The sequence below is a fragment of the Anser cygnoides genome, chromosome 13 (assembly GCF_040182565.1).
Source record: "Anser cygnoides isolate HZ-2024a breed goose chromosome 13, Taihu_goose_T2T_genome, whole genome shotgun sequence".
NCBI lineage: Eukaryota > Metazoa > Chordata > Aves > Anseriformes > Anatidae > Anser > Anser cygnoides.
The window spans coordinates 19437596-19460567 of NC_089885.1; the positions used below are offsets into that span (position 1 = coordinate 19437596).

The window sequence follows — 22972 nt, forward strand, 5'->3', positions numbered from 1 at the left end:
AGCGGTAGTTGTGGGTTGGAGGAAGATCAGTTGGATACCCGACAGCTGCTGTCTTCTGCCAAATGGTAAAGGTTGTGTGTGTGTTACTGCTCTCAGACGAGTTGCCACAGTTCTGTACTGTGTATTGAGCGGGTTTTTATGCATCTAGCTAAATTTTTCCATTAGGTACAGGTACGCTCTACTAATGATAATCGGTTATCAAGATAATGAATAGATCATCTGTTCAGAACAAAAATTACTCCCTCAAGCGTGATTTTCCTGGTAAGGGCAGTGCAGAATGAATATGGATAGGGAATGACCTTTTCATAATGTCACCTGTCACCAGGCTGAAAGGCTCGTTGTGACAGCATGCCCTACAGAATCTTGTTTGTTGTTTTGTTGTTTGACATTGGTGATTAGTCTTTGTGGCGACGTGTTTCACGCATAAATCTGAATCCCATCTTTGGCTGGCAAAATCTATTGCTACATGGACAACTTGTTTATATCTAAAAGATAGAAAAGTTTCTATCTAAAAGAAAGACATTAAGCTGATTTCTTTATGAAAGCCTTAAAATCAGAGCCCAAATATTTATCCCTTACTCTCAGAGCTGTTATGACCTGAAACAGTACGGTGAGCAGTGTTTTGATTGAAGACACCTGAATTTTCAGGATGGAATACAACAAACAACAACTACATTTGAAGGCTTGTTACACACTTCCCATTCATCACCTACTTTCACCTTTTCTTACCAACTGAAGTTGAACTACAGCCAGTCTAGCAAATGGAAGCAGGACTATCAGATCGTTGTTCTGTATTATGACAAAAATATTTTTATTAAAGCAAAATGCTAACTTTTGTAAGTTCAGTATCAGAATCTGTTTATGTAACTATTTACTGCCATCAAAACCAGCCATCAAGGAACATTTTATATGCAGCACTGCCAACCTAATTAGTCATGTGGCTGCCTAATAAAGGACTGCTTTTTTTTCCCTACTTCCTTTCCATATTGAAAGGGAGAAAATTAATTTTAGCTTTACTCTGATCAACAGATAGATTTAGCATTTGAATCTTACATACCAATCAGTTGGTAAGTTTGAAGGAAAAGAGACACTTGTAATAAACTGAAGTATGTATCAAATCTGAATTTTTAATCAAGATGTTTGTTATTTCTGTATAAAAGAAGTGATTTGCATGCACAGTGACGTATATTTATATGAAGGTTGGAAAAAATGTCTTTTCATCCACACTATATAGAGATTACTAATATTACTCCATTTTTGTAGATATGTTGCTATTCATTCTGTAACCTGAGAGTTCCTGGGGAGGTTGGTAAGCTTCTGCTTCGTGATACAAAATTGGGCTGCACTAGAAAATGCTAGTAATGAGTGCAGTAATTCTGAAATGCCTTGTCTGCTTGTAATGTGATTTGCCATTACACATCTCTTTTGGAGGGTAGTGAGAAGCGAAATGGCATGTGGCATTTTTTCACTTAGTACTGATTTTGGCAGGAATCATAACATGCAGTTTTACCTATTTTCACTAAAAATAATCGAATACAAATATGTTTAGGTGTCATTACAATGATGCAGTACTTATTTATTCAGTATTTATTGTTTCCAGAACTTTATGTAATTTTCCCCCACAGAATGAAGAAGTCAGATTCATTGAAAATGAGTTGGAGAATCACAAACAGAAGTATTTTGAATTACAGACATTTACTCGGAGTTTGATACTTGCTATTAAATCAGATGATAAAGAACAGCAGCAGGTGAGTCTTAAAGTAGATTTTAGTAATGGGAGGTATTTGTCATTTTGTGTTCTGTCATTTCCTTGTTTTTAGTCCTTAGTGCCCAGAGGCTTCAATTACGATTAGGGCAGCATTGTGCTGAACGTCTTGCAGACAAAGAAAAGTTGAACATATAAAAGAAACATCTCACGATCTACACGAACAATGACATGGGGAAAGTATTACTTTTACAAAGGGACAACCAGTGCAACAGCATACATTGAGCGAATTTGATTCATCTGTTGTGAGATGGATCTAGGAAAAAAAGCCAGACTTGTTCAGTTTTACTGCACTGCATTTCATACCTAGCACTTCTTGTAATATTTGGTTGGATCATGTTCTGTATGACTAATGTTCTCTTTTCTTTTTTCTTTTTTTAAGGGATTTTGTTGCCTTTTTTTCTCTTCACCTTTACAGTCTGCAATTTTTCAGGTGTAAAAATAGTAACTATAACTTGCAAGAAAGAAACTTAAAACACCTCCAAAATAAATTTGTCTTCTAGTTGTTTTTATAATTCTTTCATAAACCAATGTGAACTGAATATAAAGAAAAGTGAACTTGAAGTCTTTTGAGATAAATAATGTAACAGTAAAGATCTTGTACACAACATCTATTTCTATCCCTTGCATGCCCACAGTATAGCATGATTATAGGTATGTTAAAGCTTTTGCATGTCCAAAATATCTGAATAAAATAAATGAATATAGATCATGTGGTTTTGTCCAGTTTGGGGGAAAAAACATTTTGAGTTCTTTAGAGAACAACTTAAGTAACTTATGGGATTGTTGTTCTAAGATGCTCATCTTGGACAGTGTTCTTCATTTCAGTATCTGTCAGTACTGACCTTGCGGGGGCTGGTTGCTTGTTTTTAAACCATCCAATATGAGTGCTGACCAAAAAGCTCAACAGTTTTTTTCAGTATATGTTTGAAAGATATTTAATTGCTGATATAAAAATATACCTAATACTGCATTGTAATATTTCTTAAATTGTAGGCACTGCTCTCAGACTTACCTCCCGAATTAGAAGAAATGGATTTCAATCACACGTCCCCAGAGCCTGATGATACCTCATTCAGCTTGTCGTCTTTATCGGAGAAAAATGCCTCAGACAGTTTGTGATTATTTTTTTTTTTCAATTATTTTTAACTGACAAAAAGAAACCCCGTGTAACGTGTAGGTTTCAAGAGAACAGCATTTTGCTATCCACTGTTCTTCAGTCCAAAACAGAAAGCCCAAGGTGAAGTAGACCTGCCTGAAGGATGACTGTAGTACGTAATGGCTGCAGTTTGCAGTGTCAAGAAGTTTCGAGTGTTGTTTTTGCTAAATGAAAGAACCGTGTGAGGAAATGTTTCACTTTTAGCAGTTTGGCCTTGATTAGGATAACTTCTGACTTTCGAGAATAACACTTGCTCTGTAGCGAAGTCCTTTTGAGCAGGGATCCATGAATGGAAAACAAATATCCTATTATACAGACAGCTAATTTTTCAGAGTTGCTTGCTCACCAGTCCCAGTTTTATATTTTTCTCCATTTTTACTCAGGTAGGCGGACTAAAAATTGGGAATCCAAATAAAATAATGATTTTTTTTTTGAGTTGTGCTTGAACCCTTTGAAAATCTGAAATTAAACTAAAGTGTTCTTCATTACATGACTTCAGATCATTGAATCTTCTATTTTCTGACCAAAATAGCTGAAAACACTTTGAAAGCCTAACTGAATAATTTGAATTATCATCAATAAATTATTAATGTACAGAAGCAGTCCATACGTGTTGTAACAAATAAGATTGTGGGAAACCTGAGAGCTGTGGAATGTGACTTTCTGATGTTGTCACAATAGCAATGGGTTTAGATATGTTTACACTACTGCTTGGGGTTTATGAATGTAGTTACAGATTTTCTTTGTCCAAGTCTGAATGCTAAAGTTTATTGTTTTTAAGTATTGTTTACTTATTTTTCAACAAACTTTACTCTTTTTTTATCAAGACACTGTCTTAAATCCACAGCTGTCATTGTGTCCTGAAAGGCATTTAAGTATTTGGAACTGAGCATTGCAGATCTTCATGTGACCTGTTTTAGAAGTGTCCCTGTCTGACGAATTTTTTGGCAAGTGCCATGTTACCGTTGCCATTTCTAAAATGTGAGCTTGATTGCAGGCAGTGACTGAAATGAATTCTTCCTTTCCCGGCTGTCATTCACATTGAGTCTCGTCACTCATCTGAAAGTGGATGTGCAGACACATTCAGATAAACTTCGCAGGGCATGTAGGTGCATGCTCCTATTATTAATGCTCTATAATTTCTAATGTGAATATTCCTCAGCAAGCATTTTTGAAACGTACCTTACATCAAATAATGATTTAGTCTGATGAATCCCTATTCATGCAGTACAGTAAGTAATCCCATTAATTTCAGTGGTAGGTCCTAGGTGTAGCTCAGAAAATTGAAGAGTGTTGCGTGGGTGGGAGTGGGGACAAAAACATTTTTTTTTATTTAATACTGGGATTAACTCACCAACTTCAGTTTTTTCTCAGTCTGGTCTGGTCCTCCCTAATTACTTCTGCAGATTTTCTCTTCTTAGTATCTGTAGTGAGCTCTGTTTTTTCTTTTCTTTTTTTTTCTGTTTCCATGTTGTCCTTGGACATGGGGAGTTTGTAACTGTACTGTTAAATGCCAGTTGCATAAAGGATAGTAGCAGTTTTAAAAGTTTTTTAGAGAAAAAAAAAAACAAAAAAGGTTTCACAGTTCTGATTACTCTACAATTCAATTAGTATTTGGTCCTCAAAAGACCTCTTGCCATCTATTATACAGAGTAACCCCACAAAAGGATGCTGTTGGGCCTGTATTTGAGTTTAGATAATAAAACTCAACATGGTAGCCCATGAGGGAGAGAAGGCACTCTGCGTAACCAGTGTGTAAGGGGCAGGTTGTTCACTCTCTTGCTACCTGAGCTGAAATATCCCATCCTGGCTGGCAGAAACATCCTCATATCCTTACTCAAAGGAGGAACAATATTTTACATCCCTGCTGAAATGACCACCAATCTAAAATTAATTAAGGTTCGTGAGCAAAGATCACAATACTATTCTTCAAATGCGAGATAGAGCTCAACTGTAATTCTGCTCACTGTGGAAAAAATACTTTACAAAGGGTTTTTTATACTGAGTTAACAATGCTCTCTATTACTGTTCTCTTGGGATAGGAAATTTGTGCCCCTGACAATAAAGCCTCTTGTTTCCTGTGAGCTTTGCTGAAATAATGAAAAAATAGTACTGAGATTTGCCACTATTTGGACCCCGTTTTCTTGCTGCTTTTGCTTAAATTCCCATGACAAAGGGCAGGAAACTCTTACGGAGAGTTCTTGATTTTGTGGTCAGTTAAGTTATCCACCTTTATACAAGAAAATTTTCATTGCTAGTAACTGGTATTTGCCCTGTCTTGCTTTTATTTGATGTGCCAAATAAATTGAAGTAAATAGTTTTGAATGAACTACTGTCAGGTTCAGGCAATTACGCAAGCCCCTTTTCTCAAGGAAGTGGGAATCGTCTTTAGGATGTGCAGCTAAAATACTAGCTGCAGTCACCACCCCCGTCGTCCCTTCGGACGTGTCCTTCTTTGGTCCTTTTCTGCTGTAGGGTGACAAGACAAAGCAGAGTGAAGTAGTCACAAACACGTGACAATAGTAGAGGCTATTCAGGAGGAAGAGGTATGACTTATATTCCTGCATAATGACATACTGTGTAAGATCACACTGCACAGCTGTTCTGCGCACTTTTTCCAATATCAGTATGTACTTCCTGTCGTAGGTAAAACAAAACTCTTATTGCCATATTACCGTTGCTGGTTACTTAAAATGTTGCGGCAACAACAGTTTTGTAGTTCAGTGGCTGAAAAGCAACACGCTCGCTTCTGAGGCTCCGTAACACAAAGCGTAACGGTCCTTCAGTTACGGAAAGCACATGCCGAAGTATTGCAGAATAGACGAGCACCACACATGCTTTATGGCTTTGTGATTTCATTTTTTTTTTGGTTTGCTTGTGTCCCTAACAGATTTAATGTGCCCCTCAAATTTGCAGATTACGTCCAGATCCTGGTAACTTGTATCAGTTCAGCTGGACCTTGGAACAGGATGGTGGAATTTGGCGGTGTTGCCATCCGTATTCCTGACCAGCTTTGTCTTAGCAATTGTGCTGAGAAGCATCAGGTTCTACTGTGGAGTCGTCAGGATGCTCATTTCCATTCTGAGAGTTCTTCAGGTGATGGAAAATGATAGTGATAGCTCTCTGGGCCCATGACGTATTTAGGATTTTGGTTTGTGTTTATTTCCTCTGCTCATAGGATGAGCACAAAAGCATGCATTAGCTGGTTCAGCATTAGCACAGACTTTCTATGACAGAGAAAGCTAATGTCGCGTTGTGTCATGACGAAAGAAATAAGTCCCCCTTGCTGTTTCCCTGGTTTGGATCTGTGACTTGAATCACCGCCGCAGCCGAAGTGCTGTGTATTGATGTTTTCATTGTCTTGCTGCTAAGGCTCTCATTTGTTTGTCCACGGAAGATGACTTGGCAGGCGTTGTTTATTCCTAATGCATCGTTTGGAATATGAATGGCCAATCTTTCTGAAGAAACCAAAGTGGAAAAAGGTAGTTCGGAACAGACTCTTTACAACAGAAACAGGGCGCTCTCCTTTCTTAAGGAGCAGTGCAGTTCTTTGCTAGCAAGCTTGCTTGTTCTTAAGAAAGCTGCTTCCTGAAGCTATGCCTCTTTTCATTTCCCTGCAGATGTTGCTTCTGTCAAGTGTAGAGGTCTAACAGGAGTAATAGTAAATATTCTAATAGGTTAATTTTGGCAGATTTAAAAGTAGGCGAACAGATGTACCATACAAGTGTCAATTTTCTTGAGTACTTGGCTCTTGAAGCAGCACTGCACTTTAATCTTTCCAAGTATTTCTTTTCTCTAAGGCAATAAAAAGTCTGAAAATGACAAGCAGATCATGGGCTTTGCAGTCCTCTGAGTTTAAAAAAAAAAAAAAAAAAGCTTCATTTTCTAAATTTGGGAAGCAGCTTGTCAGGTCTATTAACCAAATGGGGACAGTAATATGTACCGTTGTGGTTATGGAGCTGAAATGATAGGACAAATCAACCATATCATGCACGCCTTTATTGTGGAAATTACTGCTTAGAATTCATCAGCTATCCGATTCGGGGTCTCTGTTGCACTACCGTATTAGTAACGTTAAAAAGAAGATAATGCACAGCACTAACTTTTCCATAGGTACTATAGTCGTAGCTGACTGTTGGTCTCAGGATACTGATAGAATAAGATAAGAAAATAATATGCTTAAATGGAATAGCACACAGAATATCTGAAACATGAAGAATTAGTAACTTTTAATATTGCAACCAAAAGTGTAATTTACTACCTCCAGTCCTGCTGCCCAGATCCTTCAGGTCAGCCCGTGAATTACAAGGCTGCTTTCCATGTTGGAGGAACTAGCGGCTGTCTAACTCTCAATTTTCATTTCAGGACTCTGCCTTTTCTGCCCAAAAATAATCATAACACTTTAAGTTATCAGTTGTGAGGTGCCTGGCCAAAGTTAGAGGATGGTAAGAAAGCTCCAGCTAGTTATTAGAGAAAACAGGAGCTGGTTTACAGCGTTTGATTTATCTGACCAATTAATACTTCAGTACATTGGCCAAATGTTGAAAGTTATGAGCAAAAAATAAGAAAAAAGGTACTACAAAGTGCTTTCTGTGGCAGAATAGGGTTTTTACTCTTGACTAAAGAGTATTTGTCTCTCTAAGATAGTGACTGACATTTTGGTCAGAAGACAACACAGAAAAGAGGCAGAAACTCGGGCTCGTGGTGGTTGTTTGTTATTGTTTTTAGACAAAAAAGCAATCCTCTTCAATAAATGATGCTTAAGAATGTTTCTGTAAGGAAAATGGTTTCAGGTCAGTGCTTGGGTTATGGTGAACATTTTACTGTATGACAGAACTAAGTAAATCTTTTCCAACTCTGTATTACATTTTACACACACTACCTCTGAAACATAACACCACCTTTAAAACCACACAGAAAATGTGAATTTAAAAAAGTTTTTATAGGCAATAAATTATTTCCAACACACATTCTTCAATTTTGTGCTTCTTTTTTAGTTGTGTGACATGTTCTTTTTTTTTTTTTTTGGTAATTTTAGTATATTTTATGTACTTGTCTTAAACACAGTCTGTGGACAGGGAAGTAATAAAGATGTGATACTGGGGAAAAAAGTTCAGCATATGTTAACAGTAGTAAATATTTATATAAAAGTTCAAGGATGATACAGTAAATTTTTGTAGCTGTACAATTTTTGGTATAGCTGTTGTAAGAAATGGATATTATACTTAGAAATACTCTGGTACTAAATGATTGTCGTAATGTTTCTTAATACGTTGTAGATTAATTTATCAGAGAGATCAGGCAAATAACAAGTCTCAGCAATGTAATGAGAAGGAATAAGATTTTACATTTTCTGAGATAAAACATTTCATAAGAATGTTCTTTTAGTGCCAGCTATTACCTTTTTTTTTTTTCATAACAACATGCATAAAGATCTTGTAGGAACTATTTTGATTTGCTTGTAAGCAAGTGTTAAGTTAAAATGAGTCAGTAGCAAGCTAAGGCTTATATGTAAATGTAGATCATGTTTTGTAACAAGGTCCCTATAATTTTCCCCATCCCATCTCTCTCTACAAAATATATGGGGGGAGGTTGACAGAATGAACAAGCCTCTTCAAGCTGTGGCTTTGGGGAGGGAATGAGATACAAGGAGGCATTTCAGCTGAATGGCAGCAAGGAAGGTCTTGGGGATTTTATTAAAAATATATATATATAAATAAATAGAAAAAATTCTACACCTTGGACAATATGAGCTTCTACTTTATCTCTGATTTTGTGAAGTACAGCTTATAAAGTCATTGGAGAATCCACTAAGTCGTGTTGGGGAAAATATTGCTCTCTAACGGGAAGTAATTTCTATGATTTTTAGAATTACTGAGAGTGTGTATGAATATATGTACGCATAATTATAATGTGCACAGATATAATGAACACGATCAACCTATTAGCACCTGCAAAGATATTTTTACTTAAAATACTAATGTAATTCATCTAAAATATACTTGATTTGCTCTCATTTTTGTAAGTTTTACTATATTGATTACATAGTTCTGAAAGGTTAAAAAGGAGTAAAATACATCCCTGCAAATATTGATTAGAGTTCAGCTCTGCAAAACCGGTAACTTTAGGCTTGGAAATGCGTTAAAATGCCCCTAACAATGGTATTTCTAAGTGCTCTTGGCATATAAAAAACCTGCTGTATTTATGAAGAGGTAATGAATCTTCTGCTAGGATAGTTTGTGTTTTAATTTCCCTAAAGGTATTAGTTTGACTTATTTTTTCTTCTCAAAGTTTAAACATTATTCTGTATCATGGATGTTTTCATCAGCTTACAAAGCATAACATAACTGACCAGCTTAGAACTAGTATGATTTCTTTCCGGGCCGATCTGTCAAGCCTTGTAACCCGAGTGTGTTAATGACTCTCTGTGAAAAATCAGTATTTATATTGCATTTTTATTATTTGTATCAGTACGTGTAGCAAAGAAACTACTATAAATCCTAAACTGAAGTACCTCCGCTATAGTCCAGGATGGATGATCTTGGCTTATTTGAGAGATGGATGCCTAGTGAAATATTCCATTCATTTATATATATTTTTTGTTCTGTATATATAAGGGTATTTATAATTCTGTATTAACAGAGTCACCATAAGAAATGCTTATTTCCTTCTTTAGAAGCCTGCTCAGCTATTTTTATATAAAATGTTGGTCTTTGCCTTATTTTTTTTATTTTTATTTTTTTTGTGAAAAGTTGTGCCATAGGTATTTTAACTTATCCACAGCTGGTTTACAGAATTTGCTTTGACTTATTTTATTATTTTTTTCCTAAAATTATTCTAAATTGTTTTCTCCTCCAAGTGTGTGTCAAGATGCTATTTTCTTTTTTTCTTTTTTTTTTTTTCCTCCCCCCCCCCCCCCTTTTTTTTTTTTGTAAAGTTTTGGAGGATATCTTCATATGCATGCTTTGGTAGAACGAGCTTTTTCTCTGTAGCTTATTGTTTATAGTTTAGCAAAACCTTTCATTGAAAAAAAAAATGAAGTAATGCTTGTAAAAATGTATCTAGAATGGCCCAAATGGTCAGAGCAAAGGGCTATTTAGCATTGGTAAATTTGTCTACTAGACTCAAGGATATTTTTCTACGTCTGTCAAGTTTGGGACTATGGAGAAATGAAATAAAGGTTAACTAACTCCTTTTCCTACATGAAGTTCTCAGTTTCTATATTTACTATTCACATGTATAAAACTGGACGCTGCGTTCGTGGAACCTCATTCCTTAATCAGTCCGGATGTCCGTGTAGGTCTGCGTTGTGAAGATGAAGAGGGATGGATGTGGTAGGGCCTGGAAAGGTACGGCCCTTCCCGCAGGTTAGGCGTTGGGTAGTGAAGCATTCAGCTAACCACTAACAGTTTATAGAGAGGCTCTTTGGGTTTCTGTACAGAACTTGCAAACCTCTATCTTGAAACCCTTTAAAAAATGTTCTCCCTTTCCATTACATTATATGTTTCCATAAATCATACATTAATTAGCAGGGAGCTACAGGCTTAGTTATTAACATGCAAAAAACAACAATTCACACTAATTCAGGTGAACCATTAATGTTTAAAGTGCTTTTTAAATTATTTATTTTTAAGATAAATGTCAGCTCTAAGTTGCTGCTAATCTTGATACCAGGTCTTAGCACTTAATCTTCAGAGCTAAATGCACTTGCCTCTGACTTCAGCTGGGAATCTAAATAATTGGTTTGACTCGGTGATAGAAATCTGCCAAAACTTGGAGGTGCCAATTACTGTTTGCTGTGCGAGCAAGTGTAGGTGATGAATATAATAAAACACTACAGCTGTCCTGGAGAGCTTACGTGGTGCTGTGCTGCAAAAAAACAGGACTAAGGCGAAAAACTTAAATGAGTTCAAGACCAGGACTAGCAAGAGAGAAAAACAGCTGCAGGAAATGCTGTGTAAAAGGGCTCTGGTTCCTGGGAGCTGGCTTCCACGCATGGCACAAGCCCACAACCCCTCCAGGACGAGTTCCTGCTGGCAGTGTTCGGGACAAGGCTCCGTGAGCACCCATGCATCCGCCTGATCAGTTTTATTTGAGAGGGCTCGTGTTCACAAACGCTGCCAGGTGGCAGTCTAGCTGCGTGCATACGCATGCATCGTAGGGTGTAGGCACACGCGCTCACCTCTTGCTGCAGGTGCATGGGAGCCTGATTACTGTTCGTTTACAGAGGCTTTGTTAGTAAGATTCTCAGTCCTCTGAAGTCAACTGAATTCATCCAAAACTTGGCGTTAAGACCCAATCCAATCTCAAAAAACTGGCCTTTGCAAGGGTAAAACTCTTTTACATTCAAAATTACAAATAAGCCCCTGCCAGTAGCAAAGAGGGGCTAAGTCATGCTTTAGAGGGACTAACTTGTTATGGTCTAGACATTCAGGAGAAGGTATTTCAGGCATTTCTCCTCTTTCCATGTCCCCACACACCCTGGGGCAGGGCTCAGCACCGAGTGTGCCCACAGCAGCAGCAGCTCTTGTGTGGCCGTTCCCTGCCGGGGCAAACCCAAACCGGGGGCTTGTAGGCTTGAGAGTTCAGCTCTGAGAAAGGTGGAAGCCAAAAAACTGAGATGATGAAACCTACCTTCCGGCACTGACACAGCCGCACAGCTCCAGTTATTTCCCCCCCACAGAAAAGCTGTAGAGGTCACGAGCGTCGCAGCCTGGTGCTCCTGGTGGCAGCCGGAGCGCAGTTACGGGGCTAAAAGGATGCAGAGGGGGAGATTAAAAAAGTGTGAGAGAGAAAAGCAGGTGAATGAAGAGGAAGCAAGTATGGCAGACAGAAAAGCTTTAGTAACAAATTTGCCGGTGACTGAAATTGAATGTTTGGGGGGGGGAAGAGAGGAAAAGATGCGATGGCTGTGGCTGCATTGCCACCTGGTGGCGAAAACCTAGTAATTGGGAAAAAATGCCTTCAGCTGTCCCCGCGCTGTATTTTTCACGAGTAACTCTTAATTTAAATGAAAAATAAATGCAGTATGAAACTGAGGAGTCAAGCATTTAAAAAGCAGAAGACCGAGACCAGGCTGAATGTGCAGCCTTAGCTCTGCCCCCTGTTCGTCTGTGGACGTTCTGCTCAGCACCACGTGCGTGTAGCTGGAAGAAGAGGGTTTGATGTGGAGATCCGGAGCCCTCGGGATGCTTTCAGATTTGGTTGTTTCTAATTTTTCATAAGCACCTGCTGAAGTTCAGCCAGTGCGCTAACCTAACCAAGTCAGTCCTACTTCAATGTTTCTGAAATCCAGTGCAGTACAGAAGTAGTAACTAAATAGGACTTTCAGGATAATATCTAAAGAGTCTCGATACCAGTATTTGTGCTGAGCACGTAAAGAACAAGCATGTGTGTGTATCAGGTAAACCAAATTTCCTGGGTCTGTCCCAACCTGAAGGAAACTCTTCCCAGAAATCAAGCATCCAGGGACTTGCAATATGATGCTGAGCCTTCCAGCTATTTTGTAATCTTCCCTGTCAGAACATTGTGTTTCTACAACAAATGCCTGTAAAAGAAAAGCTAGCAAAAAGAAGATAAAATATTACCTGCAGTCATCTGAGGAGTACTGAGGAGTTGTGTGTGTAAAGTGCGGGTACTGTTCAAGAGAAAGGTCTGGAAAACTTGCATAAAAGCTGGCATTCAGCAGAGGGAAGGTTTTTCACCAGGAAAGAGGCAGGCGTAGGGTGCCCAGGGAGCTGCTCTGGAAGGAAGTGATGCCTGGAAGCTCTAGCTGTGATGCCAGATACTGCTCAGGATGGTAAGAAGCCTCTCTGTGCCCTCTGTTCTTGTGCCCCCACCCCCCCAGCAAGTGGGCCGCTCTCTCCATCTCCGTGCTACTGCTGCAAACCAAAATACTCACGTGGGCGTGGGCAGTGCTGGGTTTGCTCTTTCTGGTGTGGCCAAACAGAGCATTCAAGGACTTTTACACAATCGTTTGTTCTTCTCGTGCAGCAGCTTCAGCCACGTCCAAAGTATTCCCCAGCAGCTCTTCCCTGGCCTTGTCTACAGGCAGTGGATAAGGGAAAAAATATAAATAAATCAGAAAGTGTTTTCTGGTTATTTACTTGCAGTTGTTTGTTTCATTTTAGTGGGGAAGAAGCAAGGAGGAAAGGGAGGCTGTTATTCCTGCCAAAGAGAACTGAAAATATCCTGACCTTCTCTGTCATTTTATCTGAATTTTTAGATATTTTTCCCTCGCACTGGAAATCCGCAGTAATCTTTGGCTGCATTATTTTTTGTAAAAAATAAAATCTGATTTCTAATTTTTTTGAAAGTAAAGTTTTCCCTAGTCCCGATCTTTCTGCAACCATTTTCTCTGTTTAATGTGAAATTTCAGTTAATGGTCTGTTACTGGGCTCTTTCTTCAGCAGTGTTTTGGGTACAGCTGGCCTCGCAGAACAGGGATGGGGGAGAGGGGAGGATCCTGTGCTGGCACTTGCTTGAACCAGCCCCGTCGCTTGGCCTGGGAGGCCTTGGAAACAAAAATGCACTGTTAGTATCCGGGCAGGAGGCCAGCTGTGTCATCTGCCTCTTCCTGAAGGGAAGCAGGGTTTCAGGGCGAGTGGAGCTGCGTGTAAAGCCCCATCCCAGAAAACAGCATCATTCCCGGGATTTCATCTGTCGGATCCATGTGAACCCAACAGAAGGTGATCCTTCTGCCCAGGCTGCTGCCTCCTTGCTTCTATGTTGCTTAAATAATTACCCAGCAAAACGCCCGGACGTGCTACACAGCATGCCGTGAGCAGAAGCCCTCTTCTAGCCCCCTTTTGCTATTCCCTGTTTCACAGGGAATGAAAAGAGACTGAGCAAAGTGGGAAATTATGAAAGACTCAAGAAAAGGCCGGTGGAGGTGGAGATCAAGAACAAACCCATATGGAGGCACTTAAAAGCGAATTAACGCCCTGACCAGCAAGTACCCCCCTGCTCAAAGACGACCTGAGCCTGCAGCACGAGAGCAGCAACAAGCACCAGGAGAGCACGTCCCGAACGGCCGAGGCACCGCCACGGCACCCGCGAGCAGGTTCTCACCGCAGAGACCGCCAGGGAATTTGCCTGTATTTAAATGTTCTCTTAACACTTTTGTTCTTTAATATCTGCAAAACCATTGCAAGCAAAATCCCTCCGATGCTGGGCCTTATTTCCAATAATAGTAAGTAAATGGCTCACTGTGATCTCAACTATAAACAGATTTTATGAATTCTGCCAGAAATTTAATATTGAATTATTTCTTTATGCCCACATGTCTTTCCTGCTTTTCTTAATTCTGCCAAATATTTAGCTCAGCAATCTCTTCTCTCAGCAACCCACACTCCCCTAGCTACATAATCCCATTTTTGGACCATTATTTAAGATTTCAGCATTTTCGCAGAGCTGACCAAAGAAGCAAAACTGATCTGAGAGGAATAAAAGGAACGAACTTGGTCAGCTCTTATCTGTGGACCGTGGTAGTCACTGCTCGCATCAAATTTGGACGAGCAAGCAGCAGGGACTGAACCTAAAATCAAGAAGCCTGTGTGCGCCATTAACCTGCCCCGTGCCCTGGCCAGCCCCATCCCTCCTTTTCCCCCTCCCTGGGTGCACGGACCCCCGGCACAGGGACCTTGTTTGTAACCCTTCAGGGAAGTGAAGCAATTTCCACTGCTCGCTCTTTCCGAAGCAAGCACTGACCGTTTTCTTTATTTGCAATAACTCGCTCAATGCGCTCATTTACACTAAATTCTGAGAACTTGGAGGATCAGAATAAGCGTTGGTGACCGTCACTGCGCAGCAAAGGGCCAGTCCCCTTCGGAGCACGCCTTTTGCCTCCCAGCTGAACTAAGAGCCACGAGATGGATAGGATGGATATCCTATTGCATCACACCTCACACGTCACGGTCACACTTCAGAAATATCCTTTTCTGATTTTAGTTTCATTAAAATGTTACCTTTTTTTTTTTTTTTCTTCCTTACAAACCCTGAGTGCTTCCCCGAAAATGTCATTTCTGGCTGCCATCAGTGGGCTATGAGCTCACTCGCTGCCTGCTATGGTCTATTTCCTCACTGGGAAACAGGATGAACACATGCCACTTAATTTTCAGAGTGTGTTGCTTATTTGTCTAAATGGCATATGTAGGGAAAAAAAAAAACCACACACACAGAAAATGATGCTCACTCTTTTGTGTGTGTGTGTTTTTGTTTGATTGCTCAACTATCAAACGCAGACAATGATTGAAAATGAAATGAAAAAAAATCCACATTTGTGCAGGCCCTCACACCAAAGAGTTAAGCCACCTGTGTAGGCTGTGTAAATGGTCTGCTCCCGCTGCGAGGCCCTTACACCTTCCTGCTGAAGAAGCCACCTACGATGACACCCAGAGGCTTGCTGCAGCTGCTGGCTCCGTGCCCGCAGCCCCTGTGGCTGGTGCCCCGGGCGCAGTACTGGGGGAACGGGGGCACCGGGGGCTGCCAGAGCCCCGCAGCCCCTGGGACGGGGACGGCAGCAGTGCCGGCTGCTCGCTTCTCCCACGCTGAGGCAATCTGTTGATTCACTCTGTAATTGATTTGGGCAGCTTGAAGCAATTGGTTTCCAAGATACCACATCCTTCAGATATTTAAAAAATCATAACTCTGGCAGTATATTATATTTAAATGTCGATGTATAATGTGTGTGTGTGTGTATATATATATATATACAGACTCATAGGTCTCTGTGTGAATTGAAAATGTGTACACGGGAAGGGAAGCGTGTGTATCTGTTGCATCTCATCCAAGGAGGCTGCTGGAGGTTCGGTGGGTGGCACCTCTGTGAGTCACGGCACCGTCAACATCTCAGCACAGCCTTCGAGTTGCTGGTTTATCTCCTGCACTGGGTTTCTTGGGTAGAGCTCAAATTAACACCCTGACCATGTGCAGTTATGAAAGATCAGTTTCAGATTTTTCTTAAAAATACAGGGGCAGTGACCAACTCGGCAAGATACGTATTATTTGCTGTTTCTGTGGGAAATGTTGTGGTGCCTCAGCATCTTCCCCACCTGACACTCACTGTTCAGAGCTCAGTGTCACTGACTGGCCACCACGGTTCTCCTGGGGGCTGCTAGCGGTGATGGGATGGCCTCCCACCTCAGCAGATGTGGTGCCAAACGCAGTTTAGATGTGGTAGCTGCTGGTCATGGGGATGCAGTCACTCCTCAAGCTGGCTCTGCTGGTGCAGGAGCAAGGACAAGTTTGGAGGAAGGGAGATTTCCTGTCCTCCCTGCTTTGTCACTCTCATACAGGAGCCGCCCTTGTCGAAATCCTGAGGTGTGGCATGAGCAAAGCTTAGGCAACACAGTTTTCCTCCCTTGTTCTGAGGCAAAGACAAGTTGTAAAGTGTATTAAGAATGGAGATAAAACAAAGGTTTGTGACCATCGTGATTTAGGTTTGAATTTAAAGCCTGGTTCCAAGATCACCCAAACTCTCATTGTATCTGTCTCTTGGGTGTAAGCAGCGGCAGGAGACCACACAGGGACCATAACCAAACAGCCAAACCAGCTGGGAACTGCAGGTAACAAAACCAGATTTAACCGATGGACATCAATGTAAATACATAATGAGAAAGAGAAGCCTGTAAAAAAAGGACAACTGCGTGAGACATGCAAATGCGGGCTAAGGAAGGGTTTGAGTACATGAACGGACTTGTGGAAGGAAGAGCAGCTTATTGACAGCAAGGACGGAGCACCACGAAGGAGGTGAAGCATTTGCTTTGTGTTCACTGTAAATGGAGAAAGGTTGCAGATGTACCAGACGGCAGGGACACACGTACAGGTCTCAGAGGAGAAAGAAAGTGGCAGAAACTTGGAACCAAACTGCAAGAGCCTCCTCACTGGGGTTTAGTCAGAGCTGACCTTGGGCATTGCTGCCTCTCCCTCTCCCGTCTGCCTTTCTGGGGTGGCACCAAAGGGCTACGGCAGCGGGGCAAGGGAAGAGAATGGGGGAGATGTGCAAAGGGAATCAGGGGGCATCATCTTCACTGCTGCCTTCAAAAAAGGCAGCAGTCAGCATTTAAGAGCTAAGTGGCAAACCCATTACCTGCTGCCTGTCCCTTACCAGCACTTGTTGTTGAGACGAATTAAGAAAAACTATTGAGTAACACCAAAATGCTTTGATGCAGTTCCTGAAAACATGGACAAGTCAGTTTTGATGCTGAAGTGAAATTCACACTGTAAATTAGAAATATGACTGGAGAGGTGACCCGAACATAAGCGTGTCACCCAGGACTGCACAAATTGAGCCTGGCACACACCAAGGAGGTGCAGCATCCTCAGTATGAGTCCTGGTGTTGTATGTGTACACACCTCTTTGATGAAGTGGCCTGTAGGTGTATCTGTGGGACATAATAACAGTTGATTTGGGGCTCAATAAAGGAAAAAAAATTAAAACATTTTAGAACTGTATTGCATGTAAAAATAAAATGTGTGCACAAAGTAATAATTTGTATTAAAAGCAATACAGTAATTAAAAGCAGAAATTCAGTCAGTTAGTAAAACTCCTGATCAGGAGGAGTTTTAAAGGCTGTATTTACACTTATCCAGTACTGATGCTGGGGTACATATTGTTTTCCATATCCTAACAATTTCAAAATGATGAGTATTTTTTCTAAAAGTATGTCTTAGTTCAAGGAAAGAGATCTTGAACTGATTCACCTCATGCTCGGAAATAAACAGAGTTGTACCAACTTCCTCTATCCAGATCTGACCTGATAACTCTAATTTACGCTTTTTTGGAGACTCCTTCAATGTATTAGTCATTCAAATATAATTAGAGCTTGTAAATGTGTGTTTTTAATTTGTAGTAAAAGGAAGAAGTTTAACTTCTAAGTGGCTCTTGCAAGAACCAGCTGGGAGCCACGGAGCGGCGTTGTGCAGTGCTGGTCGGGAGCGATGCTGACTGCTGCAGAGGGACAGCCTGGCTGAAGCAGACCTTGCCCAGATGCCGTTTCTGAGATCTTTCTGGATACACCACACCAGGATTATAATAACCCACGTGTCAGACTGGAGCTCTTGAGGTCCCTGAAGACTTTGAATCTCTCAGGAAATCTGGAGGGCCATGCAAAAAGGTTTTAGCAGCTCTCTGTGAAATCGATGCCAGCTGAAAGATGGACAGTCTGGAGGCAAAACAGCTGACTCGGTAGCACTCAATGTGCTTAATAATTTTCAGCACACTCGATAAGAAATTAAAACAAAAATTGAGAGGCATTGCAGTCCACGGAGACAAAGCAGAAGAAAGATGATTTACATAGAGAGTGGGATGAGGAAAAAAACACAGAAGAGCTTGGGACTGCATTAGGGCCAATCAACATGCTTGTCGTTTGGGGGGTTAAGGCCGTCAGTAAAAGCTCAAAATATGATTTCCTGCTCAAAAACAAAACAGAAACCCCCACGCTCACCCACACGCAGAGCAAGAAGCTGAAATGTTCTCCAAATTAACCCTTCCCAAAGTGAGAAGGATTTGATAATGAAATGAAGTCTCTCAAACCTATCCACTTCGGTGGTGAAGACGGCGGGCTGCTTAGGCAGGATTTGGCCCGGTGTCCCTCACGTCACTGATGGGAAAAGGAGAGAGGTGGAGGTGTCCAAGCCACAGAGAAGCTGATGCCATGGAGAAACCCTTGTTCCTTGCAAATATTTAAACGATGTTGAAGTGAAATGCATTGGCAGCAGTTTTGGCAGGTGCTGTTCAGACTGAACCACCAACCTGTGCAAGCTAATCACCCTCTTTGGAGGCACTGTTTGGTAAAATGCTGGTTCAGCAGCCAAGGTGTTTTGCGGGTGATCTCTCTTTTTTCCAATTGTACAGAGCATAATGAAATGTAGATGTCACTCTGACGTGTCAATAGCATTAAAACAAGCATTCCCAGAGTCTCAGAACAACTTTGGAAAAAGCCAGGAGTGCTGGATTAACGTTCAACAAACAGTCGAACAAACAAGGAAGGACAATTTTCATTTCCCCTGAGCATTCCGTGTCTATCTGTGGGTTATGCAGCTCTCTCAGCGTGACTCGAGGGGAGTCGGAAGGAAATGCTGAGCACTCAGCGTGATGCTTTATGAAAGAAAAATCTTTAACGAAAAAAACTTTACGGCAAAATATTCTCCTCTACAGAAAGAGAATCCAACACGTCTGTCCCACTGAAAGCCTATCTAACTTTGTGATGCCTCTGCAGGTGCCTTGTGCTGGTTCTCAGATAGCATACTCCTTGCTTGAAAAATGCCTTTTCTCAGTGTTAAATGGGCACACGGGCTTATCTGTAGCTGTTAAAACACATACAATAATCTCTGAGTGAAAATATGTACCATCCCATGAGCTAAGTAAGCAATATTAATAGCTGGATGTAAAATGTCTGTAATACCATAAGATACTTTATAACTGTCTTATAAAAGCACATTAAGCAATGAGAACTTTGTCATAACAGAAGAAATATGTTACTTCTGTTGCTGCAAGCTTAATAATTATGCTTAATCACCCATTGTTTGGTAATTCAAAATTTAGAAGGGTGTTTTGATTTAATTTTTAAGAGTTCTCAGAGTTCATGTGCTGTAGAAAAGAACTGCTGGGAGGCAGTTACGGTACTCTACAGACCCTAATTTAGCTTTAAATCCCAAGCTCCAGAACCGCTGTCCCAGCCGCATCCTTCCTAAAGCCCTTCCTGCTGAGCTCAGCGACTTCAGCTTTCACTTAACGGGGCTAATTTTGTTCTCTGAGTTGATTTGAACTCCAGCCCTTTGTCATCTACCTCTGTTTGTGTGCATTTATACATACATAAATTTTTTAAATTCATATTTCAATATGGATATTTAAAGCATTTTAATTCTGACTATCTCTTTCAATGGTTCCTATAATTACAAGGTACATCATTCATTTCAGATTTAAATATGCTTCCTTCCCACACAAACCCAGCATTCTTTCTTTCTTTCTTTCTTTTTTTTCTTTATATTACAGTTAACATATTTTAAAAGTGAGTTGTGTTTTTTTTTTAATTTTTGTATTAAGAAATCAGTTCCTCCTCTTTCTTAGAGTCCTGCTTCATTGCTTTCGCTGCCCTTCCAAAGTTGGTGCTAGGTTGTGTTGGTCGCAGAAAAAAATACCAGCAGCTCTTCTTTTATTAGATAAATGTTGATGCTCAGAATTACCAGTTTTAAAGCCCAGCATTTAATAAAAGCAGAATTTTATTTCCCCAGCTCTAAGATACACTTGTGTTTCTAAACTCTAGGGTTTTAAACATCCATCCATTTATGAGATGGTGTCAGGATCAGCCGAGCTACCCATGTAGCTCAAAAGAGGAAAAGGTGCAAAACCAGCCCCAGAGCGCTTCCCTGGGGTGCAGCAGAGAGACCTAAACTGGGGGTTTTATTGTTGCAAGAAGGTAATGTAATCACGTAGTGCCTGCACTACTAGAAGAGGAACAAGCCTGTTTATGAAGCTACTGAAATTTAAAGAGAAATAACATTGCCAGATCATTGCTACAAAATTTAATTTTGACGCAGCCTTTGCCTTTTTCCCTTTCCCTTTAAGACTGTCTGGGTAACAGCAGTGCTTCGGCAGCAAGGCTACATCCAGCTCCTTTCTGCTGTTTTTTTTTAGCCTTGTCATATCAGCTACAGGGCTTAATTCTAATTTGCTTAGTCTCATTGAAGCACCACTAGCTGGTGAAATGCTGTGAACTTAAAGCAGGCCAGATCTTCATTAGGATTTTCAGGGTACCTCCTCCTAGCATTATTCTTCCTGTTAATAGAAAGTTATTTATTGTTTACTCTGTAGTGACCTGCTGATGTTCTGCTTTGTTGGGTAATAGCCATTCTTTAAAAGTCTGACCTCATTCTATTAGATGCTTCCTTTGTTAAGTGCTCCCATTTCTCACTGAAGCCAATACATGCTTACAAAAAAAAAAAAAAGAAAAAAAAAAAAAGAAAAAAAAAAAACAGCCCTCCCATTAAAACCAATGAAAATCTGCCTCTCAGATGGTTTGGACTATATTTTTTCCTTATCATTAAGAAGTCTGTTTGTCTGTCATTTTTTACTGCTTTCATCTGTTCTGCCATGGCTACTGATCGATGCCTGTGACAACTCATCATTAAAAGGAGAAGCAGCTCTTTCAGTGTCAGAGTCAACTCGTTGAAAACTCTCTGTAATCTCTTGTCCTCATAGATTTATGGCAAATGAGAAAATATTACAAAGAACTGGAAACAGTCACAAGTAATGTTCTTTTTTAACTTGGCATTCAGCTGCCCTGTGACCGCTGTCTCTTATTAAAGCAGTAGAAGAAACAAGATAATGAAATGAACGGTAAAGCCTTTTGTGGCATTTCCCTGTATGAAATATACTGTTTAAAAATAAATTACAATTGCGATAGCTGCTTCAGATTCGTCCTGGGAAAGCTCAATGTGACTGGGATAAATAGTTCTGACTTTGCTGATGGTGTCCTGTTATCAGATAGCATTGGCAGGACCGAACAGTTAACTCTTGCAGAACAACATGTTAAATCAGAAAGACAAGGAATGAGCAGGGAGGAGTTACGGTACACAGAAACTCTGTATTTAATATGTGGATGTAACGTCAGTTTAGAGTAATGTGAGTTACAGGCGTGCTTCAGAGACAACCTTGCATCTTCCCTTAGTCTTTTAAACAAACCGTATGTGACTACAAAGGGTTCTCAGCCTGTTACCCAGGCCAGGATAGTTTCAAGCAAGTTCTCTTCACTTACCTGCTCATCTGCATATAATACTGTTATTTTTCTAATTGTTTCTATTCTTGTGTGTTTGGTATGTGAAAATGCAGTGAAGCCATTATGCAGGAAAAGAAAAGGAAAGTAGTTGAGATGATTATTCTGTTATCAGTCATGACTAAGATGAAGAGAGATATACTAGCAAGACATTGTTCCTAAAATAGCTATCTTGCAAACAAGAAATGTCAGTCAAATGAGGTTTAAATTAAATTCCTGATAGCAATTACTTAGAGAATGATCATGTTCCCATTGAAATTATTATGAAAATTTTCACCATTTTTAATGGAAAAAGAATTTGGGCTTCAGATACTGGTTCTGAAACATATTTCAGGATGGCCTCAGCTTTTCCCATATGTTTATATCCTGCTAAATCCAAAGTTATCCTTCTGCATAATAGGTACTTGGCTGAACTGTGGCTTTAAGAAAGACTCTGCACAGGATTGTATGAAAATGAATTAAATTGAGAAATCGGCACTTGAATGAAGTATTGAATGGCCACAAACAAGTGACCTCACTGGGAGGAAAAGTGATGAAGTGAAGAAATGTGATGTGTGTTCCAAATAAAGAACTGATGAGTCAAGTCATGCCCTAATTGGAACAGAAGCAAAGTCAAGATGGCTTGGAAATAACCTTGATAACAGCAGAGAAAAAATAGCAGTCAATTCGAGTTATGTTGACCCACAGAAACTCAGAGAATATCAGTGGGTTGGGAAGGCATGGTGATTTCTCTTTCTCCAGGAGTGGGGATTCTGAAAGTACTGCTGTTACAGCACTTATCTAAAGGCATAAACTAATATGGCAGAAGTGGTATTCAGCGACCTACTCTGTATTCCCAGTAATACATCTATTACTCATGCAGTCAAGTCCTTTTGTTCCACAATAAGGAGAAAACATTTTCTAAATATAATATGTTAAATCAGGATCTTTATGCTGCAAGACACAAACAGCTACCGCTGAATGATTGCTGACAGATACTAAGTCCCTATTTAATCTTCCAGGTTGAGACATTCTTCTAAGCATGGCTCAGTAGGAAGTTAATTATAATCTTCCAAAACGGGAAGATTTTTCACCTGAGATGATTAGGATACTAGTTTGAGGCATGATATGTGGGCTCCTAGCTAAAGTTAGGGACTGGCAACAGCTTTGGCTCTGTATCATCTCAAAAGTAACACCCCTGCTGTCACAAAAACTTCCCTGGAGACTGAGATCATGATGATTTTAGATGCAATCAATTCCTTAAGCATTCATCATTGTTGATACATTTGCATG

At 40.3% G+C, this 22972-nt stretch overlaps 1 protein-coding gene across 5 annotated transcripts in view; it reads left to right on the forward strand.

Annotated features, from left to right (window-relative positions):
* The window catches only part of HDX (highly divergent homeobox), a 51009-nt gene extending 40882 nt beyond the window's left edge, over positions 1 to 10127 (forward strand). For all 5 annotated transcript variants that reach the window (XM_067004877.1, XM_067004878.1, XM_067004879.1 and 2 more), the window contains 2 exons: positions 1626 to 1748; positions 2762 to 10127. In XM_067004877.1, coding sequence (XP_066860978.1) covers positions 1626 to 1748; positions 2762 to 2887 — 249 coding nt within the window. In that variant the 3' untranslated portion in view covers positions 2888 to 10127. The remainder of the gene's footprint in view (positions 1 to 1625; positions 1749 to 2761) is intronic.
* The last annotated feature ends 12845 nt before the right edge of the window (positions 10128 to 22972 follow it).